This window comes from Miniopterus schreibersii, assembly GCF_964146895.1.
Source record: "Miniopterus schreibersii genome assembly, chromosome: 1".
NCBI lineage: Eukaryota > Metazoa > Chordata > Mammalia > Chiroptera > Miniopteridae > Miniopterus > Miniopterus schreibersii.
In genome coordinates, this window is record NC_138101.1 from 145,132,573 (window position 1) to 145,152,657 (window position 20,085).

The 20,085-nt window shown below is 42.5% G+C and overlaps 2 protein-coding genes across 7 annotated transcripts in view; one reads left to right on the forward strand and one right to left on the reverse strand.

The window, feature by feature from the left end:
• Window positions 1–53: 53 nt before the first annotated feature.
• On the reverse strand, window positions 54–12,265 carry ZSCAN29 (zinc finger and SCAN domain containing 29). 4 transcript variants are annotated; one of them, XM_081154104.1, is made up of 6 exons: window positions 11,752–12,265; window positions 10,790–11,227; window positions 10,113–10,317; window positions 7,696–8,394; window positions 5,411–5,878; window positions 54–3,442 (listed from the first exon to the last, which is right to left on the reverse strand). In XM_081154104.1, the coding sequence occupies exons 2-6, from the start codon at window positions 11,105–11,107 to the stop codon at window positions 2,571–2,573; spliced, it is 2,562 nt and encodes an 853-aa protein (XP_081010230.1). In that variant the 5' UTR covers window positions 11,108–11,227; window positions 11,752–12,265; the 3' UTR covers window positions 54–2,570. The 4 variants fall into 4 exon arrangements, with proteins under 4 accessions (XP_081010230.1, XP_081010229.1, XP_081010227.1 ...); XM_081154103.1 differs by having other exon boundaries at window positions 11,711–12,265; XM_081154101.1 differs by having other exon boundaries at window positions 11,683–12,265.
• A 141-nt stretch (window positions 12,266–12,406) lies between these two features.
• TUBGCP4 (tubulin gamma complex component 4) overlaps window positions 12,407–20,085 on the forward strand; it is a gene marked incomplete at its 5' end in the record, with an annotated part of 39,858 nt that continues 32,179 nt past the window's right edge. The window contains 2 exons of one of the 3 annotated variants that reach the window (XM_081154135.1): window positions 12,407–12,590; window positions 16,841–16,969. In XM_081154135.1, coding sequence (XP_081010261.1) covers window positions 12,513–12,590; window positions 16,841–16,969 — 207 coding nt within the window. The remainder of the gene's footprint in view (window positions 12,591–16,840; window positions 16,970–20,085) is intronic. The other 2 variants (XR_014000014.1, XM_081154136.1) reach the window with 2 other exon arrangements.

A 20,085-nucleotide genomic window follows, 5' to 3' on the forward strand; every position in this document is an offset into this window, starting at 1 on the left:
TTCTTCTAGTAACCCACACAGGAAGCAAAATAAAACCAAACAAAAAACAGGCAAAGATTTATCTTTTCCTACCAGCAACTTAACCATAATTTGCACATACATGTTTTTAAAAATACCTTAAGAAACACTGAGCACTTTATAGATCTTTTTATTAACATGGTATCCCTGAGAGGCAGGTTAAGGTATAAACATTATTCTGCTTTACAGAAAAGGAATTGGAAGCAGGTGGACTTACATATAAGACAACTGGAACCAGAATTTATACCTGTTGATACCCTAACCAGTGCTTTCCCACGAGACTAGACATAGATATACTGAAGGTAGTGATGTCTTTTTTGTAAAAAAACTTAGCATACTTCCTAAACCATCTCAGATCCTGAAGCATTGCTTTAGACTGGTGTTTATCTTTCTATCTGCTTAGGTAATATAATTGAGATACCATCTCCCTTTAATTCCTAATAAATGTTAGATTCTTTGTACTAGGACCCCTCAACATCAGAACCCTAATTAGTCTCTCATCTAACACAGCAAGCTATGAGTTACCAAATATTCTATCTCCTTACGCCTCTCCCAGATCTCATTCCAGCTATAAACTCTTAATTAAATGTGACTCTGAAACAGCTATTTATCCTAGGCCTTGGCCGTCTGCTCACATTCCTTTCCTGACCTGCCCAAAAAGTATCTTCTCAAAATACTACAAAAATTGTCTCCCATAGGAGCTAGTCTGCTGTAATAGCTCATTCTTCTTCTCCAGTATCAGCCAGATGTTTCCTTATCAGTAACTACAGCACAGCACCTGATTTACTACAGATGATGGGAGCATCATCTCCTGATGTGCCTCTGGCACTCCATGTTTCAGCTAAGATGATTCTTTTTCTGACTCCGGCACAGCCCATATATACTGTTCCTCAAATTTTATGCTGCTCCAACCTTTGTCTAACCTTCATTACGGTCTCTCCTTTGCCCTCTGCTCCATCTGCACAGAACACCTTGCTCCCCAATGTTCCCATTTCTTATCCACTCAGCACTCAGTTTTGGAAAGGACTTCATCCCATCCTAATTTACCCAGTAATCTTCCCTCTTTGAACACTTCCTGCTCCATGAAGAATTCCTGAATAAAAAGAAAATACCTCCCAGATTTTTGACAACAAACTATAATACATTAATTAGACCTTTAACATTTATGCAGTGATACTACCTAGCTTTAAAAGTGTTGCAACTATACACTGTACTTATTTGTCCATGTCATTGTCATTTTAGATTGTAAGGACAAGGGCTATTTAATTTGTGCTTTATAGGGCTCATCATACTACTATGAAAATATGGGCAATTAATGCAATACTATTTGATTATAAAGATCAGAATTACACTTGTGTTTGAAGAGCTTTTAAAAAGATGTATACAGTTGAACATATGCACGTGTGTGTGTGTGTATTGACAACTCAACTGACCAAAGATAATCTGTCCTTCTTGCCATTAGGGTAAAGAGTTGTTGGCTTGGTCTGTTTTCCCAGTCCATGGAAATGTGGCAATGGCTTCTGGTTCTTGTAGGTTAGTATCAAGCACCCACGGGAAACCTAACACTAGACTGGGTTTTTGGAGTGTATAGAATATGGTCAGTTCCCTCTTGGCAGCTTTAACTGCTTTCCCAATCACTACATCCAGCTGCCTTGCTCTTTAGGCTCCTGGACCACAAGGGACAGATGAAATTCAGATGAGATGGACAGAAAAAAATCAAACTAGATGCTGTAAATGTAGCATTCTTCAATTCCAGATCTTCTAGAGCTTGGAAGAAACTAAGAAATCCACGGTTTACCCTGGATTTACAAGGTTTACATTGTTTCCCCAATAGAACACTTAGGTTCTTGACAAGATTCATAGGTGAGAACTAAGATGGACATTAAACTTTCCATCATTAAGGTAAATGAAGGGTGTGCATGACAAATATAGAGGTTCTTCTACCTATGATGGGGTTTATGTCCAGATAAGCCCATCATAAGTGAAATATATTTTAAGTCGAAAATGCCCTTAACCTACCAAACTTCACAGCTTAGCCTAGACGGTTTCTACTGAATGTGTATCACATTTGCACCATCACAAAGTCAACCTGTTGTAAATTGGGGACCATCTGTATTTCATTCTGGGCACAGGCTTAAGTGAGCAAGAAGAATCATTCTTTTTTGTACTTCCATTACTGTGTAAAGAGCTAGACCTACCCAATGAGTAAAGTCTCACAACTTCTCCCTGAAATGCTGTTGTGTTGGTTTTTTCCACTCAAAATGCAGCTGAGTAACAGGATGAGTAAAGAAGGGTACATGTCAAATTCATAGGATCTACTACTGTGTCCTCTCCATTAAGGGAACAGGAGAGAGATTGAAATCTTCCTTTCATTCTTAAAATGACTGCCTTGGGAATTTGATCCAGGAGAAACAGGAACAAACGGAGGGGTAAATCCTAGAGTATTTCCTGGGCACAGAATAGGAGATGGGTCTCACTACTAACTTTTTCAACAATTTCAATACATTTATTGAGGCTCTTTTTTTTTTTTTTTTAAGTAGATCCTCAGGGACTTACTTAGGCACTGATTGTGTCAGAAGTTTTTCTCGTGTATGGATTTCTCTGTGCTTATTCAGAGCAGAGCTTTTACTGAAGCACTTGCCACAATCATGACACCCATAGGGTTTCTCTCCTGTATGGGTTCTGTGATGTGCACGTAAGTCAGAACTCTTACTGAAACTCTTTCCACAGTCAGGACACACATGAGGTCTCTCTCCTGTGTGTATCCTCCGATGTGCACTAAAATGAGAACTGTTATTGAAGCTTTTTCCACACTCTTCACATTGATAGGGTTTTTCTCCTGTGTGGGTTCTCTGGTGGATTATAAGGCTTGAGCTCTGATTGAAACGTTTCCCACATTCACTGCACTGATACGGTTTCTCTCCTGTGTGGATTCTCCTATGGGTGATGAAATTTGAACTGTCACGGAAACTTTTCCCACAGTCCAGACATTTATAAGGTTTCTCTCCAGTGTGGATTCTCCGGTGTCTAATGAGGCGTGCACTCCGACTGAAGCTTTTTCCACAGTCAGCACATTTGTATGGATTTTCCACTTGATGGGATATCTGATGCATGAGGTGGGAGTTTGGACCAAAGCTTTTGCCATATCTAAGATATTTATAGTGTCTCTCTCCCAAGTAAGGTCTCTGATGACTTGGAACTTTACCTAAACTCCTCTCTGGGAGTGTGGGTTTTCCTCTTCTTTCTCCTGGGGGCCTTTCCCACTGTCTTCCTGATGATCTACATTCATTCTCATTGCCTTTACCCTGATTAAGACGCTGGCAAATTTTCCTTTCAGACCTTGCAAGCAATGTCCTATGTAGTTGTATTTCCTCAGAAATATCCCGTTTTAGATTCTTCTCATTCTCAAATCCAGCCTCAAAACCTGACATGAAAATAGAATTTTGAGTTATCCATTTCCATAATTATTTGCCAAGGTAAAGTAAGTATCACATTAAGATGATTAATGATAACAATTAGGGAGATCTAGATCCCAAATAATTACCATCTATTAAACTCTAGTGCTTTACTTTTCTACTTAATAACCTATCATGTTTCTTATCTACACAGGGCTCATTAGTATATTCTTTTAATTCTTCCTGAATACCCAGGATCTTCAGAAAATCTCAGTATAACAAGAAAAACCTACCAGATTTAAAACTATCACCATGTTTACACAGGAAAGACACTTTCTAATGCTGTATTTTTGTCTCATCTAAGGTCTATTATGGTATTCTAGTTTATGTTCCTTGCCAGTAACTAAAGGGATTAGAGGGAATGTCCAGGAAAACTGGGAAACTTGTATATCCAAAACAAGTTATGTGAGTCCCTTCCACTCAAATTCCAATATATGTTGAGAATAAAAATAGGGTAGAAAACTACTTGGTGTCTTTCAAAGAATAAAAGGCCTTCTGAGAGAAGTACTTTGCTAGGAAGTGACTCACTAAAAACATTCTTTGGAAAGATAATCACTAAAAGCTCCAAAAGCACTTGCTCTAATGCCCAAGCTAACCTTTTAATATTCTTCTAAGAACCAAATGCCAGGCTCCCCAGGCCTAGGCTTTGTGAACTTGTAGATACTTGCAAATTTTTTATTTGCATTTACAGAATTTTCAGACATTTCAGCTAAACCTGGAACCCAAATTTTCTGGACTAAATCTGAGAGCAAAAGAATGCTGAGTGTCAGCCTGTATTCCACCTGTCAGCAGTATTTCTGCCTAGAAGCCCAGTCTTAAGATATGCCCCATGAAATAGGATTAAATGGAATCTCAGAACCTTCAAAACGTAAGTACGTTTTGTGATCCTGCATGAGGGGAATTTAGCATTTCCTAAACCTAGAAGTCATTCTTTAGTGGAATATATTAATACCCCCATGGAACTGATTGCTCCATGGAACACCCTTAAAGAATGTTGATATAAAGAACATTTGGAAAAGAAAACTGCTATTTATTGAATACTTACTATGTGTCCAAGCATTGTGCTAGGTGCTTCACCATGGTACCTCATTTATATCAACATTTTGAGGTAGGTCTTCATAGACAAGTTACATGGTTAAATAACTTGCTATAAGTTCCTCAACTTATAAACAACAGAGTTCAGATTCACATACATATACAGGGATGGGCAAAAGTAGGTTTATAGCTGTGAGTATGTGAAAGTTTATTCTTGTATTATTATTAATTATTGTATTATTTATCTTATTATTTTGAATCCTTACTTATGATGTATCTTTTAGGTAATGATGGCTGGTAATTTAACCTACTTTTGCTCATCCCTGTACATGTATGATTCCAAAATCAGAATTATTCTTCCCACAAGGAGGGAAGCCGTAGTGAAATAGTTTCTTCACTATACAGCAGCTAAGATTCAAAGGGTCACTTCCCTCAGAAATCTCAGACTTTTGCATGAGCGCATCTGAAGAAAGTAGCTACCAGGTTTTCAGATATGAATATAAAGCAGACAGCTGGTATATAAGCTAAAATTAAGAGAACAAACAAATGAGGAGGAGCTTTTAAAATCAACTTCATCCTATTATGTGTCATGACAAGCTACTTGGGAAATGTTAGCTTTCAGCTTCCCTGCTAGGTAAACCCTAGAAACCTAGCAGCTGATAGCATATTTACAAAGTTTGCAACCATCTTGGATTGATGCTGTGTGAGGAGGCAAGTCAAGTGAATAATTTATATCCCCTCACTGAAATGCTTTAATAGACAGGGGCAAGGTGAAGAGATAGGTGGTCACAAGAAGAATCCATGAGAGCTGGGTGTAGAGGCTTCAATCTGATGATTTTTTTCCCCTAAATCCCACTGCCTCCCCTTTGCTATTTAGACCTTAAGAAGTAAAAGAATCTTACCACTGGGGCTCTGGAATAAGACTGGAGCACGTGTCATGACAGCCCCTGGGGGTAGCTCAGTATCCTCTTCATCATCTTCAGAATCATCTTCTGTGGCCTCTTCTGCCTCAGCTTGCTTCTCAGCTTCGGCCTCACTGGTCTCCTGGATGGGGTCAGAGGCTGTATCTTCTTCCTGGCCATCACTGGGTGGGGCAGCAACCTGGGCACTCACCAAAGCATCCATCTCTTCAAAGAAAGGGCAGGTCTCTGGTGCTTGGCCATTCTTGACTTTCCGATAGCTGGTGTGTAGGCTTTTAAACTTGGTCCGACATTGCTCTGGTGTCCTAAAGAAGCCATATTCCCATAACCGCTCAGCCACTGCTCCATATAACTGGCTGTTGCGGTGACAGTTCCGCAGGGCTTCATAAAACTGAGTCTCACTAAGAATTGCAAGATAAGTCTTCGTCTCTTCATAGCCCCAGTGTACACCTGCCACCAGAAGAGAAATTTCAGCACAAGGGCTTTAGAGCCTCAATTTCTTAATTCTATTGTCTGCATCTTTCATTCTTTGAAAGTTTCCCAAAGAATTACTCAAAACCCCAAGAAACAGTCTCTTTTAAAATCGCACCGCCACCTAATCCCTATTATGGCCCTTCTGCACTTGCTACAATCTCAAAAAAAGAAAAAGGAAGAAAGAAAAAAAGAAGCCTAACAACAGCAAAGACTTGAAAGGATACAAGATACGGACTTGATAGTCATGCACTCTATCATTAAGAGAGGACTGGCAGAAGCCGGAAAGAGGAAGGAAGGAGAACAGACAGCTTCTCCTGGCCTGAACACGTGCTAGTGCTGCATGCCCAACATGGCCGACACTTCATCAGGATGATTACAGACCCTGCTCCCTGAAGGTAACCAAGATAGAGGGAAGGGAGAATCAAAGAGTCTTCCTCCCACCTGAGAGCCAGCTGGAGATTACATTGCTTCCATTATCCTCCACTCACTGCAAGTATAAAGAAGGGAAGGGGAGAAATGGGGGATATCTGTAATACCCTTCAACAATAAAAATTTTTAAAAAGGTGGGGAGGGAACCAGAAGACAGAAAAAGCGGTGGAAAAGAATGAAAATCACATGTGCCGCATTTGTGATTTGCCTTCATTTGTTCCAAGTGACAAAAGAGGAAAAAGAATGAAGGGGGAAAAGAAAGCTCTGACAGGTGTGGCTCAGTGGTTAGAGCGTCAGTCCTTGGGCTGAAGGATCATGGTCTTGATTCCCGGTCAAGGGCACGTACCTGGGTTGCAGGTTTGATCCCCGCCCCAGTCAGGGTGAGTGTAGGAGGCAACCAGTCTATGTGTGTGTGTCTCACATCAATGTTTCTCTCTCTCCCCCTCCCTTCCTCCCACTCTCTCTAAAAATTAATGAAAAAATATCCTCGGGTGAGGAGTAACAAAACAAAACAAAAAAAAGGGAAAAGTAGAATATTGGAAGAAGATCAGAACAGAACTAAAGTAACATGTATAATAAAAAAATGTAAGCAAAAGATCACTGTTCACAGTGGAACTAAACTTCAGAGATGTAGTCCTGCTGCCATTCCCCATTTTACAGTTCAGGAAACAAACTTTGAAATGGTCAGATAACTGTCCAAGGGCACTCAGCTGATTAGTGGTCAGGGTTAGAAACAAAGCCTCCTGACTGGTACTTTGGTGCCCTTTCCATAACATGGTTATAGAAACTACATCAACAGTAATAAAGGATACTTACAAAACTGTTCCACAGACAAATGATATTTCAACACAGAGTGTTAAACCAGATTTCTTGCTGCAGGACTTCTCTTAAAATGCCAATGTGTGTTGCGAATGATAGAGGAGACTCAGGAATTTTTCCCCAACTTTGGGCAATCCTTCACTATGCTATTCTAAGTAAAAAGGAACATATAATGAACTGACTTTGAGATTTGGGGAGTAAAAGACAAAATAAAGCTCCAGTTCATATAAGATGCGATAAAATAATGCCAAGTTTTTTTCAGCCTTCAATGATTTTATAATTAGGAGGAAAAAAAACAATTAAAAAAAAACTAGAAGCAATGATAATCCTTTTCAGGACTCTCTTGAATTTGCTGAGTGTATTTTTAAAATACCTAAAATTTTTTCCTATTCCCTATTATCTCACTGATTTTCCCATAGAATACACATGGAACTGAGAAATGCCTCTTTGTTCCCTTAAGTGACAAAGCTGGCAGGTAACATTAAGCTTCATGATTCCACATCCAGCCTCATAAGTCTAATGCCAAAACCCCAAGAAAAGCTTACCACTTGGGCTTCGGAAAAGGACAGATGCAGTAGAGTTGTTGGGGTCCTGGGGGGTAGCCTTCTGGTCCATTTCATCACTGTCAGACTCTTCAGCTGTGGCCTCTTCTGCTCCCTCCTCATGCTGCCAACCCCCTGGCCCTGGCTCCTCAGTCTCAGCATCGCTGCTTGCCAAGCCAGAGTGAGAGGCTGCCTCTTCCAGGCTATTACTGGGCAGGGCAATGACCTGAGCACTCATCAGGGCTTCCATCTCTTCAAAGAAGGGGCAGGTCTCAGGTGGGTGGCCACTCTTGACTTTCCGATAGCTCTTCTGGAGACCTTTGAACTTGGTCCGACACTGTTCCAGGGTCCGAAGGAAGCCATACTCCCGGAGCCGCTCAGCCACAGCCCCATATACTTGGCTGTTTCGATGACAGTTTCGGAGAGCCTCATAAAATTCAGTCTGACTGAGAATTGCAAGGAGAGTTCTGGTCTCGTCATAGCCCCAGTGCACGCCTGCCACCTTCTCATCCTCAAAGCCCCAGTGATCTTGTTCCACCCAGCTTCTTTTCTCTCTCCTGGATACTAACAGATCAGCATGCATTTGTCTGTCCCCTGTGAGACTGCCTCTTGGGAGTTCCTTTTCCTTGGAGCCCAGATCTGAGATCCAAGGCTCTCCTTGCTCCAACCTGGACACCACACCGGATTTAGGAAATGGTAATCCTGCTTGCAAGGAAGCAAACAAAAGATGTCATAATATGGACTGATCATTAAAAAAAAAATCTCTGAGTTCAGACCTGCCTTTTTTATCCAAGAGGCTTATACAGAAAGTATCTACAGAAATATTTTCAGAAAGTGCAGTGTGTTGAAGAAAATGGGGAAAATACATGAAACCTCAAGAAATGAGAAATATTTTATTTTCCAGAGCAGGGTAACAAGAGAAAAAGGTTCTGTTGTATGTTCAGAGCAGATAATTCTGTTCCAAACTGCTCCCAAGCCCTCCTGACCACTTGTAGGCAGATCATGGCACTGCTGGGAAGTTACCTCCTGTCTCCTATAGTTCTCCATTTAGGATGAGAAAATTAAACTCAGATTTCAAGAGGGAGGGGAGCAGAGGGGATATCGTCTTCAATTCATCTGTTTCCTTCACACCAAGTTCTCAAGGTTTTCTCCTTAGTATGTCCTCTATTCCTGTCACCATCCAAGTCTAGACTCCTTACCTTCTCACACCCAGATAACTGCAGCAGTCACTGCCCTACCTAGCTCCAGGATCTTGCTTCCTCAGCTCACATGCTACTGCTGGACCTTAACCTGAGTGCCTAGTATGCATTGTCCATTCATATAAGACTTTCCCTCCTATCCAAATTTAACCGATTCTTTAAGCTGTATTTGCCAAAGCCCCCATGAAGCCTTCCCTACAGCCCTCCCTCATCTTCCACTCTGCCAAACCCTATTGTACTTACACAATTGAGTAACACAATTGAGTAACAAGTTATTGTTTAGCATTGTTTCAGTACAGTTCAGTCAGCACATATTTATGTTTGCTGTTATGTTCTCAATCATATTATAGGCATTCCTTATCGTAGAATACCTTGCAAGGTGTTGAACACATGATAGGTGTTCAAAAACATTAATTCTATAAGCCTGTGTGTGGGGTTGAAGGATTGTATCTGGATGACTAGAGACCATCACCAAACTAGCTGAGAAGACTAGCATCTTGAACGATAAGGTCAGAATTCAGAACAACTTCAACAAGTTAAAGAAATGATCAAAGAAAAAAAAAATACAATATGGAGTTCAACAGAATACAAAGAAGAAAAACAAGCTCTACAAAATTATGTACAAGAATAAGTACCAGACGCAAAGACAATGGGGAAGACTATGAGTCAGGTAATTAATTGAGCTACACTGAAAGAAAATGAAATTCTGAAGTAAAATTCTTACTCTGCCTCAACCTATCAGACCCTCACTAGAATAATATATATAACTTGGTTCTCCACAACTGACATATCTGTAGAACTTAAAGTTTCTAAGGGAGAGTAACAAAAACTTAGCACATCGGACTAATGGAACTACTGGGGGAAAGCTTAAAGAAACAAGTAGTTTATTTCAGAGAAGGAAAATGACTAAAAGGAAGATGAACCTTCAAGTATAGAAAATACTTTTTATCTAGAAAATACTGACCTAGTATCATTACCAAGAGGAAATAGTTCAAAGTTCTGATAAAAACTCGGGAACCGTCCTCTGGCAGACTTACCAAAAGAGGAAGGATAAGAATACTGCAGCAGAGAGCTAAACTATATGCCTTCAGGAGGTCCCCAACAACCACATACTCTATAACTGCCACTCATTCCTGAAATCTCTTTCCCACTCAATATTCCCAAACCCCACTCCCCAACTTAGAATGGCATCCTATCTTCAAATATGAATCTACTCCTCACCGCTCCTTTGAAAAGGTCTGAGCTTCTCCTTTGGGTTCATCTGCTCCTGTGGTCCCAGGTCTGGGCTTCTTGCCCTCTCTTTCTTGGGTACACCCCTGGATTGGGGTTCCACTGACTCCTGCCGAACACTTAATAACTCTCGTGATGACTTCAGGGGTGTCATCTTCTCCAAGCGCACTTTCTGCCCCTTCACAGAGACTGTGACCTAGAAACAACTCCCATTAATTGTCACTGCAAGGTCATAATGAGGGGTATTCCCAGAGGAGATTATTTAATACCCCCAAAAAAGACCACCGTCCTTTTGGGACATGGCTAGGGTTGGGGGGGTGGTAAAAGCCAACAAGAGTAATTTGTGTTCCATTACTGTTAGCTTAGAGCAGCTGGAACTCCAGAAGGAAAAGTTCAAAATAGTAAACCCAGACTGAAAAATCAATCCCCTTCCCTATTAAATAAAAACCATGAATCTATGAATAACTCATGATGACAGGGCAGCAAAGATACACCCAGGTAGCATCTCCAGATAAGCTGTATCTGAAAAAGTTACCTGTTCCAGGACCAGAAGTATAAGCATTAAAATGGAGATTGTGCCCTCTTTAAATCTGTCTGTACCTTAATTTGGCACCCTTATCCTTGCCCCTGCCCAGTCACGCACTTCTGAATTCCCCCTCCCTTCTCACCGAATGTCCAGGTCTTCCAGGCTCTCTCTCTAAATCTTCCACCAGAGCCACAGCCTCCTCTCCACTTTCTGGACATTGCTCCTGTACCCACTTCTGGATCTCCCCAGGTAAGATGGTCAGGAACTGCTCTAGCACCAACAACTCTACAATCTGCTCCTTGGTGCGAACCTCCGGCCTTAGCCACCGACAGCAAAGTTCCCAGAGTTGGCTGAAAGCCTCCCGGGGCCCAGCTACCTCCTGGTAATGAAATTTCCTGAAGCGCTGTCGGAAGGTCTCAGAGTTAGTGCCATTCCCTCTCAGAGTGGGTTTGGCCATCATTCACAGCAGAAAGCAGCTTCCCTCCACTTAAGGGTCTGGGTTCCAGGGCTTACACCTATCTTCCCATGTCCTTGGAGAATCACCTGCAGATGAGTCTCTCTCTGTAAGAAGAGTTTCCTCCTAGGGTAGAGAGAGATGGCACTATAAGAAGGAATATACTCATATGTCTAAAGTGCCAGAGCTGGCCTGCCTTTCTATATATATGCTCCATGTGGCCATCTGCGGTAGCACCAACTTCAGGATAGCAAGCCAAAACTGAGCATGGAGAGAAAACTTTCAAAAGCTGCATTTCCGGGCGACTTCCCAGGGTAGCCTGGGGAAATAGCAGAGGAAATAGTCTGCTCTTCTTCCTCCTCCCCCCAATTCTGATCCCATTTAGCTCCTCTGACCAATGTTGCATAGTGAGTTCGAACCATATGGGAGCTCAGGATCTAAAGGCAAGTCACCATCCTGCTCAAGGCAACAAAAAGCCTCTGTCCAGCGGTCGCAGCTGATCTCCCCCAGGCTCTCTACGTCCACCCTGCCCCCTTGGACTCCACAACTACCAATTCCCACCCCAGACAAAAATCAAGTACTGAATACTGGGTCTTTGTTTTTCCTCACAGCAGAAGAAACCGCTCGGCAAATATTCGGAAACTACTGACGGAAAACCTCGCGACTGAGAGAAGTTGGTTTTGGCTCCTGAAGCGAGTGCCGGGTGGGCTTGGGGAAGAGTTGCACTGAGTTGGTGGAGAACGGGAGTCGGAGGGGGCAGTAGTAATGGGTCTCCTGAGGACGAGTTCGGGTGCTGGCCAGGGGATCCGAGTGCTGCGGGGTTCGCGGGCGCAGAGCTCAGCTCAGGAAGCGGCGGGTGCGGGGTTCCGGCCTCTTTGTCTTAGCTCCCTCCGGCCAGGTCACTATCGGAGTCGTGGTGCAGTCCCCTCCAGAGGCCTCCTACCGGGCTAAGGTGCGTAAGAGCACCTTCCAGCCCACCCCTGGAAGTGTCTCTCTCGGGCTGTCCCTCAACTCTCTCGCCTCTCCGCCCGCGGACCAGCCTCATCCACCCAGGCCTGGCTCTCCAGCCTTCTAGTTCAGCTCCCAAACCGGAAGTCCGAGGGGTGACCGGGCCACCTAGGGCGCATGCGCAAACCCAGCTACGCGGACTCCTACTCCGGCGGAGCCGCGGCGGGAGGGAGCGGGTGGGCCCAGTCTGCGCGGCGTACTTCCGGAACACGGCGCGCCGACCCTTTCCGCGCTTCCCGCCCGCTCCTCCCGCAGCAGTTGTCTCGGCCGGTAAATTCAGGAGGAACCGTCGGTCCCAGGGGCCTGTGCGAGTGTAGAGAAGGGAGCATTAGATTCTGTGGTCCTCTCGAAGGGCGCTGGAGGAAGGAGCGACGTATATAGGGACTCGAGTTTCGCCGAGGGAATGATCCACGAACTGCTCTTGGCTCTGAGCGGGTACCCGGGGTCCATTTTCACCTGGAACAAGCGCAGCGGCCTTCAGGTACTGTCCGCCTCAGAGCGCGGGAACTAGCGAGCGCCGAATGGGTAGACCAGAGCCAGTGCAAGGGGGAGGAGCCTGAGGGACCGAGGGGGCGGGGTCTCAGGGGCCTTGGGGGCGGGAGGCGTGTCCCTGGGCTGGTGACTGGAGGGCAGTGCCCCGGGGGGCCTACTGGTGACGCTGGCCGGGAGCGAGCTGGGCCTAGGCTGGGAAACGTAGGGCAGACCCAGAATGGCCCCGCCTTCAGGGAAGGAGCGGGAGACCCGGCCTAAAGTTGAGGCGTTTGAGCGAGAGTTCCTCGGGAACTGGATGTAAAAGTGAGGGAGGTATTTTCTCCCATTTTCACGCTTGCACTCTGTTTTAAATTGGGTTTTGAAAGCTAGACCGACTACATAACTTTTAACATACAACAAGGGTTCAGCCAATTTTGTTGAATGAAAAAACGAGTATGTGTGTTTCTGCCATAACTCCCTTCTCAGGAAATTTCAGCACTAGGAGAATTTGGAAGGGGGCCTTGTAACCAGGAATGTATGAGGAAAGGCTATGTACTATATGCATTATCTAATTTAATCTTCATAACCACCCATTTTCAAATCACAGATTAACTCCCTGTGTCATGCAGCTAGTAATTAGCAAGCTTGGTCTTGAACCCAGGTCTGCCTGGCTCCAGTATCTGATCTACTCTTTTCTACTTCTGCTTCCAGTAATGTTATCTAATCCTCTCAATAAATTAGTAACTAGGTATTGTTAGCTCCCGTTGACAAATGAGCAAACTGAAGCTCAGAGAATTTTATGGTGGCTAGTCCTGGTATTATATTAGCAAGATTTGTATATAGCTTTGTCTGATGACAGTAATGCCTATTCATAATAGAATTGGCAGTATAGGATGGGGAAGAGCAGAAAAATAACATTCCCAGTCTATAAAACCTATAAATCAAAGCAATTCCTCTTGTTATTATTTATTTTCCCCTATAAAACTAGCACAATGCCAGGCATATAGGAGGAAAATGTCCAGGAGTATTTGTGGGTGCTTTATGATCTGAAGTAAAAAAAGAGACAACATTATGGGAAAGATAGCTGCCTTCTTTTGTTTCTTATTTCAAAAGTCTCAATCAGATATTTTCCTCCTTAAGGTCTCAGCTTTAAAGTCACCTCCTCAGAAAAACTTTTTCTGACCGTCTCTTTAAGCATCCTCCCTTGATGCCATTATTCTCTATCCCAGGAACTTATTTCCTTTATAGGACTCACCACAATTCGCATTATTTATTGTTGTTGCTTGTTTCTGGTCTTTCTCTCTCATAGATTGTGCATGGGGGCAAAGACCATAGTGGTCTTCTTCATAGATGTACCAGGAGCATCTGGCACAGTTTCTGGCACAGAGTAGGTGTTCAGATACTTGTGTAAGATAAGGCCACCAAACCCAGCAAATTTTGCATACTTTCTGCAGAAAAGTTTTCACATTTGAATAAAGGGAAAAATTGTCCGAAATGCCCACTGATGATAAAAGTAATTTTATTGTAATGTTGAATATGTATACACGTTGTAACTCAAGCACATTGCTCTCATAAAAAACTTTATAAAACCAAATATTTTTACAAAATAAACAAAATTACCAAATTTATAAATTGAAATTAACATTGCCATTATTGACATTTTGGACTGGATAATTCTTTGTTCTGGGGGGCTGTCCTTTGCATTGTAGGATGTGTAGCAACACACATGGCCTCTGCTCACTAGAGGCCAGTAATATCTCCTAAGTTGTGACAACCCAAAATACCCCCAGCCATTATCTATTGTCCCTTGGGAGGCAAAATCTCTCCTGATTGAGACCTGCTGATATAATGTGACATATACTGTTGTTTGGCTGAAACCAGGTCACCAACATTGATTTTAATAGTAGAATGACTTTGCTACAGATCTGGCTTTATATTTTTTGTTTTGACCTCAGTAATTCTAATGTAGAGAATGCCTGTTCATATAACTGGGTTGTACCAAGTGGTATCAATAGCTTTGTTTTGGTGGTGTTTGCTCTTTTAGAATAACTAGACCTTCAACTTTTCTAAAACTGTGCCAAAAATCACTGCTAAAAATGCCAATTTTAATGGGAGTATCATTTGATAACTAGGTAGAACTGTCCTAATAATTTAAAAATTGCTTGCATATATAGAGCACTTGCTATGTGCTTAATGCATGTTATTTACATGTAATAACTTATTTAATCCTCACAATTATTATCTCCACTTCATAGATAAAAAAACGAAGGCACAAAATGGTATTGAAATTTGCCTAAGAATTCAAGCAAGTAAGAGGCAACTCAGGGATTCAAACTCAGGCAGTCTGGCTCCAACGACCACATTCTTAAGCACTACATCATGATGCCTCTAAGTTACTAACTTGAAGATATGGTTAGCATTGTATTAGTAAAATCTGTGTTAAGTGGATTTCTGATTAAACTATTATGGACTCAGTAACAGAAAAATCCTTCTTTGCCTACTTATTACTACAGTTACTATCATATAAAGATTGTATCCACAAAATACAATACTCACAATATGAATATGTTATATGCTAAGTCTCTTGGGAGTAGTAACTATATCTGATTTTCTTCACTATTTAATTTCAGAATGTTAGCAGAGTGCCTGGGACAAGTAGATGTTCATTGAAGGGTGGTTGATTCTCCACAGAAGATATACAGTGACCAATAAACAAATGAAAATATGATCAATATCGCTAATTATTAGGGAAATACAAATCAAAAGCACAATGAGATACCAGTTTGTACTCTTTAGAATGGCTATTATAAACAAAAAACAAGCGTTGGTGAGGTTATGGAGAAATTAGAACCCTTATGATTGCTGATGGGAGTGGTAAAATCGTACAGCCCTGTGGGAAATGGTATGGCGACTCAAGAAATTAAACATAGAATTGCCATATGATCCAGCAATTTCACTTCTGAGTATATACTCAAAAGAAGTGAAAGCAGGGACTTGAATAGATATTTGTACACCCATGTTCATAGCAGTATTATTCAGCCAAAAGGTAGAAGCAACTCAGGTGTCCAAGAACAGATAAACAAAATGTGGTATATATACAGTGGAAAAAGGAAAGAAATTCTGACCCAGGCTACAACATGGATGAAATTTTTAGACACTACTAAGTGAACTAAACCAGTCACAAAGAACAAATATTGTATAATTCCACTTATTTGAGGTACTTAGAGTAGTCAAACTCATAGACAGGAAATTCATTTTGGGGAGATGAAAATGTTCTGGAGATGGATGGTGGTGATGGTTGCACAACAGTGTGAATGCACTTAATGCCAGGAACTGTACACTTAAAAATGGCTAAAATAGCCCTAGCCAGCTTGGCCCAGTGGTTAGAGTGATGGCCTCCGGACTGAAGGGTTTCAGGTTCGATGTGTCTCTCTCACATCCATGTTTCTCTCTCTACCTTTCTCCCTCTCCCCCACTCCTTCCCTCTCTCTCCCTCCCCCCCTTCCACTCTCTCAGAAAAGCAAAAAAGCAATGGAAAAAATATCCTCAGGAGAGGATTTTTTAAAAAGGCTAAAACAGTAAATTTATGTATATTTTGCCACAATTTTTTTTAAAAAGTTGGTTGAATGAATACATTCTCCCACTGCTTTTTTCTACTTGAATTCCTATGTAACCTTTATATAGCATACTAGGCTATCATTTAAATTAAAAATACAAATAAAAATATGGATACTAAATGTATATGTCCAGTTGTAAAGTGCTTTTAGAGATTATGGTATGCTACATTTATTTACATTTTTATTTAAATGAAAACATGATTTAAAAGTTCATAGAAAATTTATAAATCTTAAGAATATGTTTGAGAAACCCCTGGAGTTTGTTAAAGACTTCACTAAAGACAATTTTGTTGCAACCAGGTAAAAAACTCCATACCTTTAAAGACCATCCCTGAAATATTGTATCAGAAACAGTAAGTTTCTTATAGTAAGTAGCTACCTCTGAGGGGAGGTTGATTTATTTTTAATGTACACCATTTTGTATTGTGTGAATTCTTTACCATGTGTTACCACTTATTTCAATAAAGAACTAATTAGGTCAAGGGTGGAGAACACTTTTGTAATGGTTTGGAAATACTTTTGTTATCAGGAGCTTACCAAACTTAAATGGGCATCATGAGAAGGGAGCATTTGAAGTACTTCTAAGACCAGCATGCAGTGAATCACAGGCATAAGTGTCTTCAGCCTGCTTCCTCTCCTGCAGGTGTCACAGGACTTCCCTTTTCTCCATCCCAGTGAAACGAGTGTCCTGAATCGACTCTGCCGGCTGGGCACAGACTATATTCGTTTCACGGAGTTCATTGAACAGTACACAGGCCATGTGCAGCAACAGGTAGGTTTCTGTTCTCAGGGAATGTACACCTCCAGAGGGCGGGAGCTATGTCAAGCTTTCAGTGAATCCACTGGTGTCTCGTGAAATAAGTCAAAAGAAGTTATGAATATCTCATCGCTAGAATCATTCAAGTGAAGGCCAGGAAACTGTACCTCACACAAGGGGAAAATATACACAGGGACTAATTAGACAGATTGGTGTAAGAGAAAATATGTTTTGCCTGAGTTTTAAAAGACCTGAATTAAATTATTTTGAGCTGGACCAGAGTTCCAATTCCAGAGGTGAAAACATAAAGCATTATTTCAAATTCCTTTGCCACTCTACTTCTATCTTAGTCACATTGAGGCAAGCAAATAGAATCTTTGATCTTCGTTTTTTAAATTTGTAAATAAAAGTAAAACCAAAAAAAGTGCTTGGCACATATAGTAAGCACGTAATAAATATTACCCATTATTATGAATTAATTGGCAGTAGTATGTAGAGTTCAGCGATTTGTATCCTGCTTCATCACTCACTGGCCATAGACTGCTCAGAAGTAACCTAATGCTCAGTAACTAAGGCTCAGTTTCCTTATCTATAAAATAGGGATAATAGATAGTACCTATCTCTTAGGGTTGAGGGTTAAACTAGGTAATTCATGGGAAATACGTGGTATATAGTAAGCACTCAAATTTTTTGAAAGAAAAAAATTTTTTAAATTTATCTTTATTGTTGAGAGTATTACAGGTGTCCCATTTTTCCCCTCCACTTCGCTCCCACCCCCTCCCCAGGCCTTCACCCTGTTATTAACTGTGTCCATGGGTTATGCATATTTGCATATAACTTCTTTGGTTAATCTCTTCCCACCCTCCACCCCCTTCCCTCTTTCCTCTGAAATATGATGTCTGTTGCATGCGGCAGTGTCTCTGGATCTATTTAGCTTGTGAGATTCTTTTGTTCATTAGCTTCTTCTTAAAGAAGACTCTTCAACTTTTCCTGTAGTGCTGGTCTGGTACTGATGAACTCCTTTAGCTTTTTCTTATCTGTGAAGCTCTTTATTTGACTTTCAATTCTAAATGACAGCTTTGCTGGGTAAAGCAATCTTGGTTGTAGTTCCATGTTTTTCATCACTTTGAATATTTCTTGCGACTCCCTTCTGGCCTGCAAAGTTTCTGTTGAGAAATCAGCTGACAGTCGTATGGGTGCTCCCTTGTAGGTAACTAAGTGCTTTTCTCTTGCTGCTTTTAAGATTCTCTCTTTGTCTTTTACCTTTGGCATTTTAATTATGATGTGTCTTGGTGTGGGCCTCTTTGGGTTCCTCTTGTTTGGGACCCTCTGTGCTTCCTGGACTTGTAAGTCTATTTCTTTCCCCAGATAGGGGAAGTTTTCTGTAATTATTTTTTCAAATAGGTTTTCAATTTCTTGGTCTCTTTCTTCCCCTTCTGGCACCCCAATAATACGAATGAGTGTTGGGCCTCTTGAAGCTGTCCCAGAGGCTCCTTATACTATCTTCATATTTCTGGATTCTTTTTTCTTTTTGCTCTTCTGGTTGGGTGTTTTTTGTTTCCTCATGTTCCAAATTGCTGATTTGATTCTCAGCGTCCTCTACTCTATTGTTGATTCCATGTAAATTATTATTCATTTCAGTTTGTGTAGCCTTCATTTCAAATTGGTACTTTATTATGTTATCGACTTTCTCAGTTATTTCCCCAATAGTCTGCTTAAACATCCTTATAAACAAAATTCTGAACTCTCTATCTGTTAGCTTGCTTGGCTCTATTTCATTTAGTTCCTCTTCTAGAGATTTCTTCTGTTCTTTCCTTTGTGACGTGTTTCTTTGCCTCCACATTTTGGCCTCTTCCAGGTGTTTGTTTCTATGTTTTAGGTAGAGCTGCTATGTCTTCTGGAATTTGTAGAGTGGCTTTGGGTAGTAGGTGTCTTGTAGGGTCCAGTGGCTGAGCCTCCCCAGTCACCTGATCTGGGCCTTCTAGGTGCTCCCCTGTGTGGGCTGTGTGCACTGTCCTGTTGTAATTGAGCTTTGGTTGCTGTTGGCATCCCTGGGAGGAATTGATCCCCCGGCCAGTCAGCTGTGAGCGCCAGCTGCAACTACAGTCAAAGAGCTGCTGTGCTGGAGACACCCCTATGGATCAGGATTTACTTCAGTGGAGCTTTGGTGTTCACCAAATGCGCCCCTTGAGTGTCACTCATGGATGTGGTAGGGTTGTAATCCAGCATGGTCGAATCTGACCACCAGGTGCACTGTCTCTGGGGCCTCCGGGGAGGTGCAAAGTCAGCCTGTGCCAGTGCCTTGCCCAGGGCCACCCAGCATGAGCTACACAGCAAACCGTAGCTGGCTGCTACTTGTGCTGGGCTTGGAGTTGTCCAGGAGAGGCCAAGCTATGAGCCAATGCAGGCTGCCACTAGTGCCAGGCCTGGGGCCACTTACCAAGCCATATGGGGCTCACTGCTGCTTGTTTGAGAGATTTTAAGAAAGTACTAAGCATGAGGCCTGAGAGGTCACTTGCATAGAAAAGCCACTGGAAATGGCCTGGATGAGCTGCAGGTGGGGAGGGGCGGGGCCAAAGGCCTGAGTCAGGTGCTGGCAGTTCAAATATGGCGCCTGCCTGCCGGCTGTGTGCAGTGCAGAGAGGACTTGCCAAAGGAGCAATGGCCTCTGCCAGCTCTTCTGCCTGGGAGAAAGCCACCCCTGCACCTCTCACCCCAATTCCAGGTAGTTTAGTTCCTCCCCAAATGTCCTAGGTTCCTTTCAAGCTGCTTCCCTGGCGCTGGGGCTCAGATGGAGCACATCTGAGTGAGTTCATGCTCCGGCCCTTTAAGAGGAGTTGCTGGGGCTCCCGCATCCTCCGCTACCCTCAGCCACAGTCCCTGTGGTTTCACAGCCCGGAGTTGTGGGGACATCTCTTGCGGGCCCTGGAGCCCTGGGCTGGAGGCCTGATGTGGGGCTGGGACCCCTCGCTCCTCCAGGAAACCTCTGCCGCCAAGATGTCCCTCCCGGGTTTAAACCGGGCACCGGGTGTGGGCCTGCGGGGAGTCTCAGATTCAGTCCCAATCCGCCCACATCTCCACCCTCCCTCCTGGTATCGTTGCTTCTTCAGTTCCCTGGTTGTAGGGCTTCT